Below are 15579 nucleotides of genomic sequence, written 5' to 3'. Positions count from 1 at the left end.
GCTGGCCCGCTGGCCCGCTGGGCTGCTTCGCCTACCATGCTGGTGCTGCTGCCGGCGCATGGTCCTGGCGTCTGGTGCTGGTCGGTGCCGCTTTTCCAGATTTTCGCTGGCGCCGTGTCCTTCCTGGCTCCCCGGCTGCGACGTCGCTGCATCCCCATCTGCACCCTCTTCTTCCCACTCTCTCCCACTCTCCTCACAGCTCTTCCTGCTTCATTCCTGCCCTCGCTGTCGCTCACTTCATCGGCAGGGTACCGTGCAAAGTCATTCCCTCAGACTTTGCCCGCCCTCTCCTCGGCCCTCGAACTCTTCTCGCATTAGGTCTTCTCCGTTCGGGGGGGCATTGGATGGTCTAGAGGGAAAGGATATTTGTGTCTATTCCTGCTTCAAACCGTTCTCGTGACGGCCCCGACTCAATCAGCGGCCGAGCATCCTCCCAACCCTCCGGCTCCTCCAAAAACCTTGTATCCCTCTGTCGCATTTTGTCTCAAGGCAAACTCGCGTCCGCTCTCTATCCACCAAATCCCAATCCAAAGATCGACCATTGTTGGGAATATCACCAAGGACGGACCGCGCTGACAGGGTCATCCACTGTCTTGCCTCGGGGTGAAGAAACTGAGAATATTTTTGGATTCAACGGCGCAACAAATAACAGGAAACTTAAGCTTCTGGCTGCCTGTGTCGTCAGGAGCCAGATTTTGAGCGCTTGCGATCCGGACATATCATCGGCTTGGCTTTCTGGTCGATCTTGAGAAGCCTCGGACTCGGACGTCCTCGTGGTCCAGCCATCGCACAAACAGCAAAAAGAAAGAGTTGCGTGATATTTCGGGTGTGGTCAAAGCACGGTGGAGATTTGGATTCTGGTCAGTACACTTGCCCCTATGATCTTTCTACGTGCGCTTGCCCACCGGAGCGGTTGATCGGCCGCCGGGTTTCTGGGTCGACCGAATACGTCTGGAGCTACCAGAGGGAAGGAGAGCCTTGAGAGGGACAGTCGGACTCGGCCTCGCTCTTTTGCGAGGTTGGGTTCCAATTTACCTCTCGATGAGTTGCCCGCCCTCCAGGACCCCGGAGCCGCCCTGCATTGTCTACATCTATTTTGTATCCTCCTTTTCCTTTAGAATCTCTCTTGTCTCCTTAGCATGGCTGCCGCCGCTGGTAGAGATGCCGCTGACAACAATATGGATAGTGCCCAGGATCAGGAAGAGCAGGAGCAGCCAGTTGATACATGGGCAGCTAGTCGAGATTCGGGTCAAGACCTGCCAGCACTCAAAGACTGCTTGGGGCACGACTTCGATATCAATTCCTTACGACCGCTTCTTCCTCAACCGCGTCCTTACATACCAGGCCTCTTCGTGCCAGGGCTTTCAGTTCTCTACCTCGACGGCCTACCGATTCGAGCGTACAATATTTGTGGCATAACATACAACATGCAGCAACCACCTAACGAGACGAAGAGTACCGTCAGTCGGTTCACAATTGACAGGAGGTGCATCAGATATTCCCTGGAGGTCGTGCAACAACCAGAAAAAGCGCGTGCATGTGGTTCTGGTCCCAGATGTACGTGATCTGCAACGCCATGAGAATTCATTCCTGCTAACATACCAAAGCATCAAATGACCGGAGACCGGTAGACCCACCTCCAGTGGTCGAGCTGAAGGTGTTTATTAACGATGTCGACACCACAATGCAGTATGATGCGACGTTCATGCTGTATGCCAGCTTGGAAGTTGCTCGGCCAATAGCCGGGGGGAAGATGCATGTACCCCCAGCTATCCCCGTATTGGCCGGCGTGACCATAGCGAGTGCGGCCTATCTGGAGAAACCAAAGCGAGCTGCCTATTTCATCTTTCCAGATCTATCCGTTAGACACGAAGGCTGGTATCGGCTCAGGTTCTCGCTCTTCGAAGGCGTGAAACACGATCTCGATGCTGATCACGGAAAGCCGTTTGTCCGAACAGAAGGAGATGGGGATAATTTGACCGCCCCCGTCCGTCACGAAGGTGTCTTCAACCGCATGGAGGTTCTGTCGACCCCATTCCAAGTGTACAGTGCCAAGAAGTTTCCCGGGCTCAATCAAAGCACGGCTCTGAGCATGATGGTCGCCGACCAGGGCTGCCGAGTTCGGATTCGAAGAGACGTTCGGCAAAGAAAGCGACGCCAGAAGTCTGGAGCCGATGCCGACGATGCCCCAAGTTCATATCAAGGTACTCCCCAGCCTACATATCGCAACCTCGACCACTCAAGATCAGCTAGTCGTAATAGCATTGGCACTCAGCACGAGAACGATGTGCAAACTCGGGACCCCGCCGAAGCCCTCTGGGCTCGCCAAGATGCTGCAAGTCGGGAACATTTCTTGAATTCCGCAAATTCCACGATTGGAGCACGCAGCGCTGTACTCCCTCCGCCAACCACGTCGATGCCTCCACCGCCTGCGTTCAACCCATCTCCTGCACGAAGGCCGTCATTTGACAACCGGCCCAAGCCATCATTTACTATGCCCACTCCTCGACTCACGCATCCTCCTCCAGCCCTGCCAAGCCAGTCTTCGGCCCCAAGACCCATGACTCCAGATACCGAGAGAAGCCTCACTCTACCACCGCTCAGATACCCCGGCGCGGGTTTGCCGAAGCCAGATTCCTCGGCTCCCAGATACAATGTGCCCACACCGACTGCAACAAAAAGGTCCTTCAGTCCCGGATCTTACCACCAAGATACCTCATTGAAAGATGGAGCTCGGCCTGGCGTGCCACCTGCACATTGCCCACCACCATCCCCTCTGGGTGGCAACGAAATCATCGAACCGGATGTTGGTGGCGATGACGACGATGATGATGAGGCGTACTTGTTCGCCGATGCATTGATATACACCCGTGCGGATGGTACAAAAAGCTACAGATACCGTCCAGGGGCCAGCTATTTTCGGTAATGGACAGAAGCAGCGACAGCCGCAAGCCCTCAGCAGACGCCCCACTTCCTCTCTCTGTCTGTGCCGTAATGTACTTGGAGTGGCATTTTCTGACTGATTTTGGTTCAAATGCACACGGGTAACCAGGACACACAGGACACTGGGGTCTGGCGTCTTTTGATTTACACAACGAACCGACGAGCGACAAGCCTTTTATGCATTGGCCTTGCTCTCTTCAATCGCAATTGCTTCAGCACCAGACACATACCTTGCAGCATTTATTTCCTTTGCGTTATCTTCTGGCGGAAGCGGTGCGGAAGAAGAGGAGCGCTCCAGGGCGCGTGTAGTGAAACCTCGTCAATCTAAGCGGTCCAGGCCGGCATGGGCGAAACGCAGACGGAATGTCCTTCCAGAAGCAAGACTGAAGAGAGACGTTGCAGGGATCAGGGGGAGATCGACACTTGGAACACATAATGCCAATCCTTCGCAATCTCCCAGCGACATCATCCGTTCAGGACCGGACTGGAGGAAAGCATAGCGGGGAGGCACTGTGTTTCTGGGTGTGATTTCCGTCCCACCATACATGGAAATCTTGAGGGATGACATCTTGACTTTTTACCCTTCTGGAGGTGGACGAACTGGGAGATGGCCACAACAGACCAAAAGAAAACGGACCCAGTGTTCATCATCTGGTGTAGTTGAACAGAAGCCAACTTGGGCACTTTACTCGCAATCATATCTGGCTCGTTATTACCTCTCTTACGTATCCATTCTTTTGTAGGGTTCCCCTCCGTGGGTGCGTGCTAGGCGGCCGTGAGATTTAGAAGCAGAGGGCTGTGCATCGCGCACGACCACCCATAGTAAACCTTGGCCATGTTCGATGGGCTCTTCTCACTACGACACCATATTTGAGTAGGCAACTTATCATATCGTATCATATCACGGCGCGAGTGCTGAGTTTACGGCACTCTTGAATGGGCAGTGGGATGTTCTCCTGCCCGCTCTCCTTCCTGCTTCGTTCCTCCCCCTCTCTCTTCCTTTCTTTCTTTGATGCAGTCTCTCTCTCTCTCTCTCTCTCTCTCTCTCTCTCTCTCTCTCTCTCTCTCTCTCTCTCTCTCTCTCTCTCTTTCCTTCCTGACTTCGACACTAGACCCTCGGATTAGACGTCATCTTCCAATGCAAGAAAAGAAAGGAGCGTGCGCGATGTGCCCACGCATGACATGACATGACATGACAGTCACGGACGGGGGTCAGCCATTTAAGCAGCGAAAATCCGTCCTGGGGGGAATCGAGCGACTGACTGACTGACTGACTGCTGCAAACGGCAAAAATTGCTCCCTCTTGTCGTATTGTTTTAGGGAGGGAGGGAGGGAACAGATTGCGCGCCTGGGCGACTCAGCAGTTCAATAAGTCGGTACTTTCAATGGGAAAATCATGCCGATCTGATGACAGAGGGCCTGTTGGTGGTGGTGGTGTTTGGTTACTCACCATTGTAAGCTTATTGTACCCCATCCTGGGCCCCCTCCGCAAGCCAGATGCCCCGTATGTATGGTATGCCTCGAAGGAAGGACAGATACGTCGGGGTATTACCACTCCGCCTCTTTCGAGGCAATCAGAGAGGGGACGAATCAGCGGGGAATTCATTCTTTTCTTGGATCCTTTTTTCCTTCTTGTAAACTGTTTCACCCTCAGAAAAAAAATACGTAAAATGTGGCGGGGCAAGGGACATGTTTCTGTGGTGTTTAAAAAGACGGTTCGTGTCGAGGGTATGTACCAGGATTGCCCCCTCTTGACACACCGTGGCTGGGAGAGATGACCCATGCCGGTTGACACGGTTTGCCATTCACGGACGATGATGATAACAAGGATGGTAACCAGAAGACAATCGACCTCCTTGAAAGTCGCTTGCCCCCGGGCGCATTTGGTGCAGGACATGCCATGGTCAAGCTTCGATATTGACCTCGACCGCGTACACCCTCTGGTTGCCCCTCAGAATGTTCCGGTAATACCACGCCTCGTACTCGGTCTCGGGAAACACGCAGGACGCGTCGATCCTCGTCGGGGTGATGTTCAACCTGGCGACGTGCCCGTCCTCCTCCAGCCGGAAAGTCACCCTGCGCAGGTCCCGGATGCGACGCAGGAGACTGCTGTCACCGCCGTCTCCGCAGGGCGGCAACGTTGTGGTCTCTTGCAGTCTCGCGTCTCGCGAGCCCCTGACCACGATGTGAGCCCGCAGGTCGCTGAGCAGGCTGCACTTGCACGCCGACAGGGTGACGGTGAAGGCCGGCCCGGGGGCTTTCCCGCCAACCCGGACGGTGACGTCGAGGGTGATGTTCGTCGGGCTCCTGATGATGACTTCGCTGTCGTAGTGCTCGGACACGCGAGGGAGGGGGCCGGTGGTGGTGGTGGTCGCTGGGACGACATCCTGCTCGGGCTCGGCTGACAGCCACAGATGGTGCTTGTATTGTGTCAAAGTCTCGCCCATGTTGTCGACTTGGCTTCGCCTTCCTTCCTTCGTCTCCCGTGTGTTCGGGCTTTGGGGTTTGAATTGTCCATCTCCCCATGAGACTCAGCCGAGCCCCTTTATAACCATCCCCTTCCGAACGGGCTGCCTGACTAGCTGATGTGACCTGCAGGACAGTGACGTCCCTGAAGGTGAGCGCTGGCTCAGCGGTGAGCCGATCTTCATGTACCATTCTCGTGAACGTGGGGCTGGTGGTTGTTTGGGCACTTAGTCAGAATCCTTTGCTGGAAAACGCCATGGATATTTTTCACTCGTCAAGGCAGTTTCCTGTCTGTCAGGCAGGCTGGTAGTTTGACGAGTATGGATTGAGCGGCCACCACATTAGGCCCCATGGATGGTGATATCAGGGAGGGTAAAGGGTATTATGACCCTGCCGTGACAACATCTGGCGTGATACCTTCATGGTGGAAGTCGTAAGTATGTTTGACCTTGTGACGAAACCGACTTCCATTTGAAGGATTGAAGCAGCTTAGTTTTCTTTTTGGGGCCCAAAGACATGAAACTCGTCTTGAGCATCGCCTGGCATTGGTTTAACCTCGGATTTTCAAAACATCATTACCCGCCGTAGACCCTGGAGGTCTCTCCAGAACCTCATTGCTGCCTCCCAGATCAGAAGTCGAGATGAGGATACCGACGTATATGCATCAAAAGCCAGTGCAAGACATCCATGTGAAGAGCCCCCGTGCTTTAGCAATCTTCACGGCCGCTGATTCGATTCTTCAGGGAAGACGCCTACGCTGTGAGGCGCTGGTGGAGCCTTCCCCTCAGGCTGGGGGAGCGGGATGCCTTAATCCTCCCCCTGAATGCCATTCTCCGGGGGGAGATGGTTGCAGAGGCCACATGCAAGGCTGTAAGGCCGTATCCTCAGACAAATCTTGTGCTCGTTCAAGCATGCAACATACGCCGTCGGTACGACAGATTGCCGAATGAGGACTCAACGCCAGATGAACGAACCGGCCCCCGGCAGTTGACGAAAGGGATCTGAGCGTATTCATGCAACCCGTGCCGCCCCGTAGGCTCGCTCAGTTTCAACGTTATTTGTCGCGTTCAACTCCACCCGCTGGGGCGAACGCGTTGGCCTGGAGATCTCGGAGACAGGATTGAGTTAAAGTGGTACAAACTGGTGAAGGCCCTTGAAAGCCGGATGTCCATCCCGGAGATGGAACACGGGCACTGAGGAGAGTTCGGAGCGGAGGATCGAGAGCAGAAATCATTTAGCACAGCCGCTAGTAGCTTATGCATTCAGCGGACTAACAAGGAAGCCGGAAATGTTATACGGGAACGGATGATTGGATAGACACCGAGATAGAATGGCATGCCGAGGCTGGCTAAACCACACTCGCTCTTAGCGCGCATGGTGATACTGGAAATGGCCTAGCTCCGCCTTCTACCACATCCACACGAGATATCCACACGAGATATCCACACGAGATATCCTCACTCTTGGACTCTGATCCCTCCCCCTCCCAAGCCGTGGGATTCGGCTTCATTGACTCGCTCAAGAGACCAGCCCGCAAGGCTTGGGAAACATATCCGCGATTCCATCATGCGATAATGTGTCGATTAGCTCACGCCGGGGGTCCTTTTTCAAACAGCCACGGCTAGCCCGTGGGTCGAACATCATGCCAACATCAGTATTCGTCAACATCGCCGATCGGGCCCGGAATTCTTCTCCAGGCCACCAGGTACCTCGCCTTCCTTGACCACAGATGGACGCCCAATCACTTCTGTATCGCGTGTCTTTCAGGGATCCGAATGCGAATAGCCACTTGCAGTCCTGTCCGGCTCCCTTTTCCTCTGCCCCAGGACATAAGTCGGACCCCGGCATACACGTATGGAGTAAAATAAGGAGGCAGTCTCCGAGGTCGAACTCCTCTTTGGAAAACAAAAGAAGAAGAAGGGTTCGTGCATTTCCAGGAAACTCTCCCCACCCCGTGAGTTATCTGACCATTTGATCTGCCACGCATCTGGCCCTGGTTTGCGGGAAGAGAGTGGTGCGTCCATTAAATATACTAGAAGATGCGCCTCGTCGGTGACTCCAACCTCTCCTAGGACACTGTATCCTTCAACGAGGCCCCTTTCACCGAAGAAGACCATATTCGACCCCCGTTCCATCTTTCTCATTTGGAGGCCTAGGCCTACACTCTATCAAAATGCCAGTGTTACCAACCGGAATCGCCACGGATATTTCGACCTCATCTACGAGTGAGGAGCATCAAGACACGGCCCCCGGATATCTTGGCTCCGAACTTCCCAACATTACCCTGAGGCCTCTTCTCCCACGGCTGCACAACTCCACGACAGCCTCGTTCCTGGGGGTGGTCGCCGCCGCACAGAAAAACGGCCGACGCACCCGCACCAACGTCACCATTGCCTGCGACGGCTGCAAACAGGCGCGGGCCAAGTGCGACGGCAGGTTACCGTGCTTGAGGTGCACCAGGAGATCGGCCGGGTGCAGGTACGACCAAGGGCACGACCGGCGGCAGCGTCGCGGTTCCCAGGAAGAGATCCAGGCGCTGACGGCCCGTCTCATTCGGTACCGGCGCCTCATCTACCTCCTGCGCCATTTCCCCCGCGGAGACGCCGACGGCATCCTCGACCGCCTGAGGTCCCCGTCGGCGGAGGCGGTCGAAGACCATAAACCCCCTCCTCCCACGGACCTCAACTCCACGACGGCGGCGCCGGAGGCGATGGAGGACGAGAAGCAGGATTCGCTCTCAGTCACGGAGATGGAGGAGACGGCCGCGTTGGTGGCGTGGATTAGGCACGATTTGGACCGTCCCCCCCAGCACGCGTGGCCCGCCAAAGAGACGCCTTCAGACCAGGATGAGTGTGAAACACTGGGTACGAGGGCTGACAAGGCTGTCTTTACTGTACAGGGGCTCTTGTGTTGAGCTGGATCCGCCGAGGGGGAGGGGGGGCCTGCCATGGCAGATTCCGGAATCCAGAATCATGCGAGCACAGGCCCTTTTTTTTTTACCTGCATCTACTGTGTACAAGTACTTGGTAGTAGGACCAGGGGGGCCCTCAAGCCGTCACTGATTGGTTCGCGTCAAGAAACATTGTCGTTCGAGCATTGTTAGAAACGAGATTTTAAAACTTTGGGAAAATCATTAGATGTCGCAATGATCTCAAGAGCGGCCGGGCACGGTGGGACAAGGGGGGGGAGGAATGCGGGTGGTGGAGTGACGACATACAAGTAGTCGCCTGCCAGTACTTGTACGAAGTAGTTGATGAGCATGCTATAAACATGCCACAACCAAGATGATGGTGGGGGCAACCCGCGCGCGGAAAATCAACTGATGCTTCGTCCTTCGGATCGGAAATTCTTTGATCCCGGTCGACGCAAATTTGCCCCATTTGGCAATTTACCAGCGGGGAGCTCGTATTGCTCTCTTATTATTAACGGACACCTACAAGCTTGGTAGTACGATCTCTCTGAAGGATATGGCGAAAAAGGGGAGACAGGGACAAGGGGGCAGCACCCCTCCCGTCGCGTAAAAATCACACCACACCACAACCACGATTCTTCCCTACACACCGTACTCGCTCGTTTCCCAACGATCTCCCTTTTCCCTCCTCTCCTTCGCATGTGCTCTGTTGGAAACCGGGTCTTTCCAAATACCCCTCTCGCAGCAGAAACAGGCCTTTTCTCTTTTCTCGCAGATCAGTCTCGTTTGCGTGGCTGGGGACGCGCCGAGGGGCAGAAGAGGCGCTCTCCCTCCCTCTCTCCCTTCCTCTCTCTCACATTCCTCCATTCAAGCGTCAGGCCGAGGTTAGCTAAGCCTTTGCCTGGGCGCCCTCACCCATCACGCCGCTGGATCCATTGCTCGCGGTCCTGGTGAGCCGTCGCTTGCTGACGAGCCGGAGTCCGCCAACCAGCATGATCAACAGCTCCGCGCCGAGGATGACGCCCAGGGTGACCATGGCGCCAATCACGCCGGCCACGGCCTTGCTGATGCCGCCGCTGTGGTGGTCGGACGAGCTGGGGCTTGAGCTGGAGGAGCCGACGGCGCTGCCGGAGTCGTCGGTGCCCAGCGCGCTGGGGCTACACACGCCCGTGGAGTTGCCGCAGGCGCTGCACCACTGGGCCTGCGAGCCGATGGCGTACTTGTTCGAGGAGGCCACGAACTCGGACCAGGGGATGGGCGAGCGCCCCGTGCCGAACAGCGGGAACTCGACGGGCTCGCTGATGTTCGAGGTCGTGCCGTTGTGGAAGTAGAAGCGCACGCTGATGTCGTCGGCCGACGGGAACGCGGCGCCGCTGCCGACCGTCGCGTTGGTCACGAGCTCCCACACCAGGCTGGACGCGTAGTCAGGCACGCCGTAGAAGAGCGGGCTGGCCGCCGTGAGGTTGCTGAGGCCAAAGTACGACATCATCCCGCCGTACGCGCCGAACTGGATGTTGAACACGTTCTTGCCCTTGCCGGTGATGGTGCCGTTGAGAGCCTGGACCACCTGCGCGGCGATGATAGAGCCCGTCACCGCCCGGATCGGCTCGCTCTCGTTGTACGCGAGGCCCCATTCGTGCTGGTCGGCCAGGGTGCGCAGCTGGAAGAAGTCGGCGTCGTCGGGCAGCGGCACGCTGGCGTTGTGGATGCTGGCCACGTTGAGCAGGTCGAAGATCGTGTACGCGTTCTTGAAGCTGGTCTGGGACTCGGTGAAGGTCTTGTTCACAAACGGATACATGTCCGTGTAGAAGCCCTTGGTCCGGTTCAGCGTCGCTTGGTATTGGCTGCTGATGTAGTAGTTGTTGGAGCTGATCTGGGCACTATATCACAGAAACACACACAAGGGTAAAAGGTTAGCATATGGTTTGCTTTTCCCTTTTCCCAAAAATCTCAAGAGCTTTCTCAGTAGAGGCCGATCAGGTGGTCTGGTCCCTCCCACTGATCTGCGAAAGGGGACGGACAAAAGAATACGAGAGAAAAGAGAGTGTGTGAAACTCACTTGGCGCAGTTCGTCGACCCTTGCAGCCAGGCGGCGTTCTCACTGCCGGCGCCGTTGGCGACCGTCTGCACGGGAATCAGTTGGAAGCCGTTCAAGGGAGTCTGCACGACGGTGCCGTTGCGAAGGGTCTGGCTGCCCAACGTCTCGCCAACCGGTGGGTAGAGGCCCTGGAGGAAACCCATGGCGGATGGCATGAGGACGGTGTCGAGTGGCGCCGAGGCCGTGATCTGAGACTGCTTGACCACCTCGGGCTCGATGCCGAAGATGGGACGGCTGCCATCGGCGGCGACGTAGCGGTTGCGGTAGTAGGTGCCGGAGGTGAAAACTTCCTGTTGGATTTTTCCCGTCTCAGCAAAATATTGCCGTCTTCACAAAAGGGGCCGGGTCAAGCAAAGGGGAAAAGCTTAGATTATCAGCGTACCTGGTAGCCAAGGTCCGTGAGACTGGACGGCGGGGTGGCCTTTGCAGTCCTATCACCATGTCTGGAGAAGAGGTAGACGCCGAGGACGGTCTCAGCTGCTGCAGTCGAGCACGCCACAGAGGCGAGAAGGAGAGCTGAGCTGCGCATGGTGACTAGAGCTGTGGTGGTGGTCAACAATCAATTGGGAGCGAGGAATCTCATCTAAACGCTAGAGGTAACACCACCAGCCCTCTGCTTAGAGAACTCCGGTTTCAAAAGCAACAATATAGTTAAAAGGGCTCAGAACTATACCTTTGACCAGTAGCGAACACCACCTTCGATTTCCACAAGCACGGTGTTGAAAGGTCAACGGTGTGCTTCGAGGCTGAGGAGGAGAAGGAGAAGGATTTCAGTCAATGGAGGGGGTCGGGCGCTCCTACCGTAATAAGTAGAAGGTCAGCGAGGGCGAGGGAAACTCTCTTATCGCCTAGCCCTCGCGCGATGGGTTCGCACGAACATGCGTGGGAACCGCAGAAAAGAAAGGTTTACCCCGCGGAGTTCAGACCTCGCCGTCGGACATGGGCGGCTCATCCCTAGGTGCTTGCTAACGGGGAGTTGGCGATGCGACGTCAAAATCATCAGTGGGTGTCAGTGATCGAGAGATGGAGGAATCAAGGGCTAGCCCAGGTGTTCTGGCGGCACATCGTTACCCTAGCCAGACTGTGCCCGGACCAATAAAAGTGGCAAATGCAGTGAGATCTAAGCTGCTCGAAGGCCTCTGAGGTCGAGGCAGGCAGGCAGGGCAGCTCACTGAGGGGCTCATCAAAGCTCGGTGGTAGCCGAAGTGGATAGTTGAGCCTTGGAAGCCAATGCGGAAAGCTTGAACTGCTGGAACTCTACTAGCCTAGCTCTTCGTGCAAGCTGATGATGCAGATGTGATGTTCCCCTAAGCAAGAAAGGGCATTGGCTCGCCTCCATAGCCCAAGCAGTAGTGGGATTGAACTCTTTGACGATCAGTGCGTGGCAAAAGACAACCAGATGAAGTGGAAAAGCCACGAGGATCCTGCGTGTTGACAGATGTTCGAGAACGCTGGAACTGACCAACAGAGATAAGCCAAGCGAGGATCGTTGATCGTAAGCTGAGTGAGGGAAAGTATGGTAAAGAACAAGAAGAGAAAAAGGAAGCCGGCCGGAAAAGACGGAAGACCACTTACTCGTCCCTGGCTAACTAGCCAGACACCGGGCGCCCAGGGGCATAATATTGACCTTGTCTTTGGCTGGACACCCACCACGACTTGCCCCAAGATGTCCAGGCGTCGGGGCAATGAACTGCCCTGGTTTTGTGAAACACTCATTATTAGCCGGACCAAGTGCCACTGAGTGCCGTTGGAGCTGTCATTCCAGCCTTGCCGTCAGTTCCTAAACTTCCTAGAGGGTATCTTGAAGCAAAGCTCGAGCTTCTGTTAGGCCTTTGGGCTACCAGGTAATGTATCGTGCGAAGGCACTCGTGGACCACGATTGGGACCTCTCACACAACCCTAATTTACCAGTAGAGACAGTGCAGTGCAATTATAAAGGATCGCAGACAAGCGACCGTTACCCTGAACGTGTCTGATTCTACAGACAGAATGCTGAAGGAATTGAAAACCGCCATCCGGGAGACAATACCTTAACCTGACTGTGTGTCGATAAATCCGGGTCCTTAGAGAACGGAACTTTTGGGTTGCAGCTATTGTCAATGGATGATTTCGAGTCTTGCAGGACCCGGTTATCCATCAGATAACATGCACACCAAAACCTCTGGAGAAACATGATCTTCTGAGCACCTTCGCGCATTTGGCAGAAGAACCTTGCCTCAGGCCGAGGACCAGTGAGCGAGGGCCGAAGTGTCTCGATAGCCAGGCCCATGGCGAGGAACAAGCTTGCCGCGGAAGTACAGGGGACTCCAATAATAGTGGACGGGTCGGGACCTGACAGTCCTGAGGCACAGGCATCTCTCTCCACGAATACTCCCCCATACATTCCAAAGCAATTATGGCCATTGGCGGCTCTCGGGGAAATGAGGAGCAGATAGCCAGATTCCGAGACGGCAAAGCGATCTCGGAGGACCCCAAATTAGCAAATTGGCGGTCCTCCACCGCTCTCGAACCCCGGGTTTCGAGACCGTCTCGGAGATTCGACCTTGTCTTCGAGTTTGTGGTTGTTTGGAGTCTCTTTTGTTCGTTTTGGCAACTCGTTTTCAGTAAGGTAGAGGAGTTGGTTGTCCTGTGGACGAGATGCAGTGCGTTTCGAGAGCATGGCGCCAGGCTTCAAGCCCATCTCTATCACCTCGAATATTCCTCGGCCAACAACAGTCTCCAAGACAGGCCCCGCGATGGATGTCCCGAGTCCAGATACGCAAGCTACACCAACGTCGGAGGGCGACCACCTCATCGCTAAAGGCCATCAATAACACATTCGAAGTGGTTGACCATCAATACGATGCTGTGGTAGTCGGTGCAGGAGTGAGTAACCTGAACTTCAGTGCTGAACTTCAGTGCTTGTCGTTGCTGTATTGGATCGACACCTCTTAGTCTTCACTTGTTGGATGCTTGATTTTCTTCCCTTTGGACCTGTTCACTGATAAGGGATTATGGAGAACAATAGGGTGCGGGACTTCGAGCCGCCGTAGGCCTCGTTGAGAGCGGGCTTGACACGGCTGTGGTGACCAAATTGTTCCCAACGCGGTCTCACACAGTGGCCGCCCAAGGGGGAATAAATGCTGCTCTGGCAAAGTAAGTGATACTCGTCCCCTCGGTTGACAAAGCTCTGACATCTGGAAAGCATGCACGAGGATGACTGGAGATGGGTAAGTCTCAAGAAGAGGAGATGCTCCTTTGCATCAGCATGTCCGAAGTAGACGCTAATTGATTCTTTTGCGTGGCTTTAGCACATGTACGACACGGTAAGTTGACCCCCAAACCCGGGCTAGTGATACAGAAACGATCCTCAGGTCGCTGTCTGGCTTGAGATGGACTTTCCCAAATAACGGCGTCCAGGTCAAAGGGTCAGATTGGCTGGGTGACCAAGATGCGATCCATTACATGTGCCGCGAGGCCCCAAGAGCCGTAAGAGAACTCGAAGAATACGGAATGCCATTCAGTCGCACCGAGCAAGGCACGATTTATCAACGACCCCTGGGGGGACAGAGCCTGAATTTCGGCACCGGAGGACAGGCGCATCGAACCGCGTGTGTGGCTGATCGAACCGGCCATTCTATGCTGCACACACTGTATGGCCAGGCCCTCAAGCACAACTGCCAGTTTCACATAGAGTGGTTTGCGCTGGACCTAATGATGGACGGCAAGGACTGCATCGGGCTGACGGCGCTGGATATGGAAACGGGCACCTTTCATCGCGTCTTTGCCAGGAACACGATTCTCGCCACGGGTGGCTATGGCCGCTGTTATTTCAGTGCAACTTCAGCACACACCTCGACCGGAGATGGCTTAGCAATGGCTGCAAGAGCAGGCCTCCCCCTCCAGGACATGGAATTTGTCCAATTTCACCCTAGCGGCATTTACGGCGCTGGCGTCCTGATTTCAGAGGGCGCCAGAGGCGAAGGAGGTTATCTGCTAAATGGCCAAGGAGAGCGTTTCATGGAACGTTATGCTCCAACGGCGAAAGATCTCGCAAGTCGTGATGTCGTCAGTCGGAGCATGAACATGGAGATCAGAGAGGGCCGTGGGTGTGGTCCAGACAAAGATCACATCTTCCTCCAGCTGTCCCACCTACCGAAAGAGATACTTATGGAAAGGCTGCCAGGAATTGCAGAGACTGCTAGTATCTTCTCGGGTGTGGACATTACAAAGCAGCCTATTCCTGTTCTACCAACTGTGTAAGTTTTCCGTCAAATGCTTGAGAGATGCAAACTAACCGCGTGCCTTCTTTGGCTCAAGACACTACTGTATGGGAGGCATACCTACGAACTGGAAAGGCCAGGTTTTGGACGTGGATCCAAGCACCGGAGAAGAGACCGCCGTCAAAGGTCTATACGCCGCGGGAGAGGTTGCCTGTGTCTCGGTGCATGGCGCTAACCGCCTGGGAGCAAACAGCTTGTTAGATATTGTCGTCTTTGGCCGAGCCGCTGCTGGACATATCGCCGAAAACAACGAGAAAGGGATGCCAGTTTTCAGGAATGGCGGAAGCGTTTCGCCGGAAACGGGGGTGGAAGGGTTCGTTGACCTGGAACACCTGCGAAACGCAGACGGAAAGAGGTTGACGTCCGAGCTCCGCGCCGAAATGCAAAAGAACATGCAGAACGACATAGCAGTCTTTCGAACGGAAGAGAGTTTGACGACAGGCCTGGGGAACCTGCAACAAGTAGAAAAGGACTTCAATGCAGACGTCTGCGTGAAGGACAGGAGTCTGATCTGGAACTCCGATCTCGTGGAAACATTGGAGCTGCGCAACCTCCTGACATGTGCTGCACAAACCGCCAAGAGTGCTCTTCAGAGGAAGGAGTCGCGCGGCTCCCACGCTCGCGAGGATTTCCCAGAGAGAGATGATCAGAAGTTCATGCGCCATTCCCTGAGCTGGCAGAAGGATGTTGGCGAAGATATAGCCATTGGCTACCGAGATGTGGTCTTTTCCACCCTCGATGAGCAAGAATGCCAGACTGTGCCGCCGAAGAAGAGGTCATATTGAGAGCATCATTGGTTGGGATCATAGCCATGTACATACACTTGACTAGTAATAGCCCAAGGAAAAGGGATACAAAGATGACATTCTAGGCTGCGCTTCGGTGGTTCTGCTCCGCCG

General features: G+C 55.1%; 6 protein-coding genes across 7 annotated transcripts; 3 read left to right on the top strand and 3 right to left on the bottom strand.

The window, feature by feature from the left end:
- The first annotated feature begins 165 nt into the window (after positions 1 to 165).
- Positions 166 to 3762, top strand: PV07_05224 (uncharacterized protein). The gene is made up of 3 exons (XM_016392105.1): positions 166 to 860; positions 1187 to 1557; positions 1608 to 3762. Exons 2-3 carry the CDS (start codon positions 1428 to 1430, stop codon positions 2924 to 2926), a joined length of 1449 nt encoding a protein of 482 aa, XP_016249624.1. The 5' UTR covers positions 166 to 860; positions 1187 to 1427; the 3' UTR covers positions 2927 to 3762.
- Positions 3763 to 4847: 1085 nt separating this feature from the next.
- PV07_05223 (uncharacterized protein) lies at positions 4848 to 5390 on the bottom strand (the record flags this gene model as incomplete). The annotated part of the gene is made up of 1 exon (XM_016392104.1): positions 4848 to 5390. The coding sequence occupies one exon, from the start codon at positions 5388 to 5390 to the stop codon at positions 4848 to 4850; it is 543 nt and encodes a 180-aa protein (XP_016249623.1).
- A 1517-nt stretch (positions 5391 to 6907) lies between these two features.
- PV07_05222 (uncharacterized protein) lies at positions 6908 to 8406 on the bottom strand. The gene has a single exon (XM_016392103.1). The coding sequence runs from the start codon at positions 7551 to 7553 to the stop codon at positions 7173 to 7175; it is 381 nt and encodes a 126-aa protein (XP_016249622.1). The 5' UTR covers positions 7554 to 8406; the 3' UTR covers positions 6908 to 7172.
- Positions 7239 to 8519, top strand: PV07_05221 (uncharacterized protein). The gene has a single exon (XM_016392102.1). It carries the CDS (start codon positions 7583 to 7585, stop codon positions 8321 to 8323), a length of 741 nt encoding a protein of 246 aa, XP_016249621.1. The 5' UTR covers positions 7239 to 7582; the 3' UTR covers positions 8324 to 8519.
- A 199-nt stretch (positions 8520 to 8718) lies between these two features.
- Positions 8719 to 11270, bottom strand: PV07_05220. 2 transcript variants are annotated; one of them, XM_016392101.1, is made up of 4 exons: positions 11092 to 11270; positions 10801 to 10958; positions 10380 to 10708; positions 8719 to 10200 (listed from the first exon to the last, which is right to left on the bottom strand). In XM_016392101.1, the coding sequence occupies exons 2-4, from the start codon at positions 10945 to 10947 to the stop codon at positions 9210 to 9212; spliced, it is 1467 nt and encodes a 488-aa protein (XP_016249620.1). In that variant the 5' UTR covers positions 10948 to 10958; positions 11092 to 11270; the 3' UTR covers positions 8719 to 9209. The 2 variants fall into 2 exon arrangements, with proteins under 2 accessions (XP_016249620.1, XP_016249619.1); XM_016392100.1 differs by having other exon boundaries at positions 10801 to 11270.
- Positions 11271 to 12949: 1679 nt separating this feature from the next.
- PV07_05219 (succinate dehydrogenase, flavoprotein subunit) lies at positions 12950 to 15529 on the top strand. Its single transcript, XM_016392099.1, has 6 exons — positions 12950 to 13283; positions 13426 to 13553; positions 13603 to 13627; positions 13709 to 13723; positions 13818 to 14656; positions 14718 to 15529. The coding sequence occupies exons 1-6, from the start codon at positions 13056 to 13058 to the stop codon at positions 15463 to 15465; spliced, it is 1983 nt and encodes a 660-aa protein (XP_016249618.1). The 5' UTR covers positions 12950 to 13055; the 3' UTR covers positions 15466 to 15529.
- The last annotated feature ends 50 nt before the right edge of the window (positions 15530 to 15579 follow it).

The sequence above is a fragment of the Cladophialophora immunda genome, assembly GCF_000835495.1.
Source record: "Cladophialophora immunda strain CBS 83496 unplaced genomic scaffold supercont1.3, whole genome shotgun sequence".
Taxonomy (NCBI): domain Eukaryota; kingdom Fungi; phylum Ascomycota; class Eurotiomycetes; order Chaetothyriales; family Herpotrichiellaceae; genus Cladophialophora; species Cladophialophora immunda.
The sequence above is the reverse complement of the archived record's forward strand: the minus strand, read 5'-3'. Positions and strand labels throughout refer to the sequence as shown.

What these genes read in the sequence shown, in the direction of transcription:
- PV07_05224 (XM_016392105.1), top strand. Translation starts at nt 1,428, where the DNA reads ATGCAGCAACCACCTAACGAGACGAAGAGTACCGTCAGTCGGTTCACA. An exon ending in ATGTGGTTCTGGTCCCAGAT is followed by an intron (nt 1,558 to 1,607) that starts GTACGTGATCTG and finishes AACATACCAAAG; the next exon opens with CATCAAATGACCGGAGACCG.
- PV07_05222 (XM_016392103.1), bottom strand. Translation starts at nt 7,553, where the DNA reads ATGAGAAAGATGGAACGGGGGTCGAATATGGTCTTCTTCGGTGAAAGG.
- PV07_05221 (XM_016392102.1), top strand. Translation starts at nt 7,583, where the DNA reads ATGCCAGTGTTACCAACCGGAATCGCCACGGATATTTCGACCTCATCT.
- PV07_05220 (XM_016392100.1), bottom strand. Translation starts at nt 10,947, where the DNA reads ATGCGCAGCTCAGCTCTCCTTCTCGCCTCTGTGGCGTGCTCGACTGCA. An exon ending in TCACGGACCTTGGCTACCAG is followed by an intron (nt 10,709 to 10,800) that starts GTACGCTGATAA and finishes AAAATCCAACAG; the next exon opens with GAAGTTTTCACCTCCGGCAC. An exon ending in GGGTCGACGAACTGCGCCAA is followed by an intron (nt 10,201 to 10,379) that starts GTGAGTTTCACA and finishes TCTGTGATATAG; the next exon opens with TGCCCAGATCAGCTCCAACA.
- PV07_05219 (XM_016392099.1), top strand. Translation starts at nt 13,056, where the DNA reads ATGCAGTGCGTTTCGAGAGCATGGCGCCAGGCTTCAAGCCCATCTCTA. An exon ending in ATAAATGCTGCTCTGGCAAA is followed by an intron (nt 13,554 to 13,602) that starts GTAAGTGATACT and finishes ACATCTGGAAAG; the next exon opens with CATGCACGAGGATGACTGGA. An exon ending in ATTCCTGTTCTACCAACTGT is followed by an intron (nt 14,657 to 14,717) that starts GTAAGTTTTCCG and finishes CTTTGGCTCAAG; the next exon opens with ACACTACTGTATGGGAGGCA.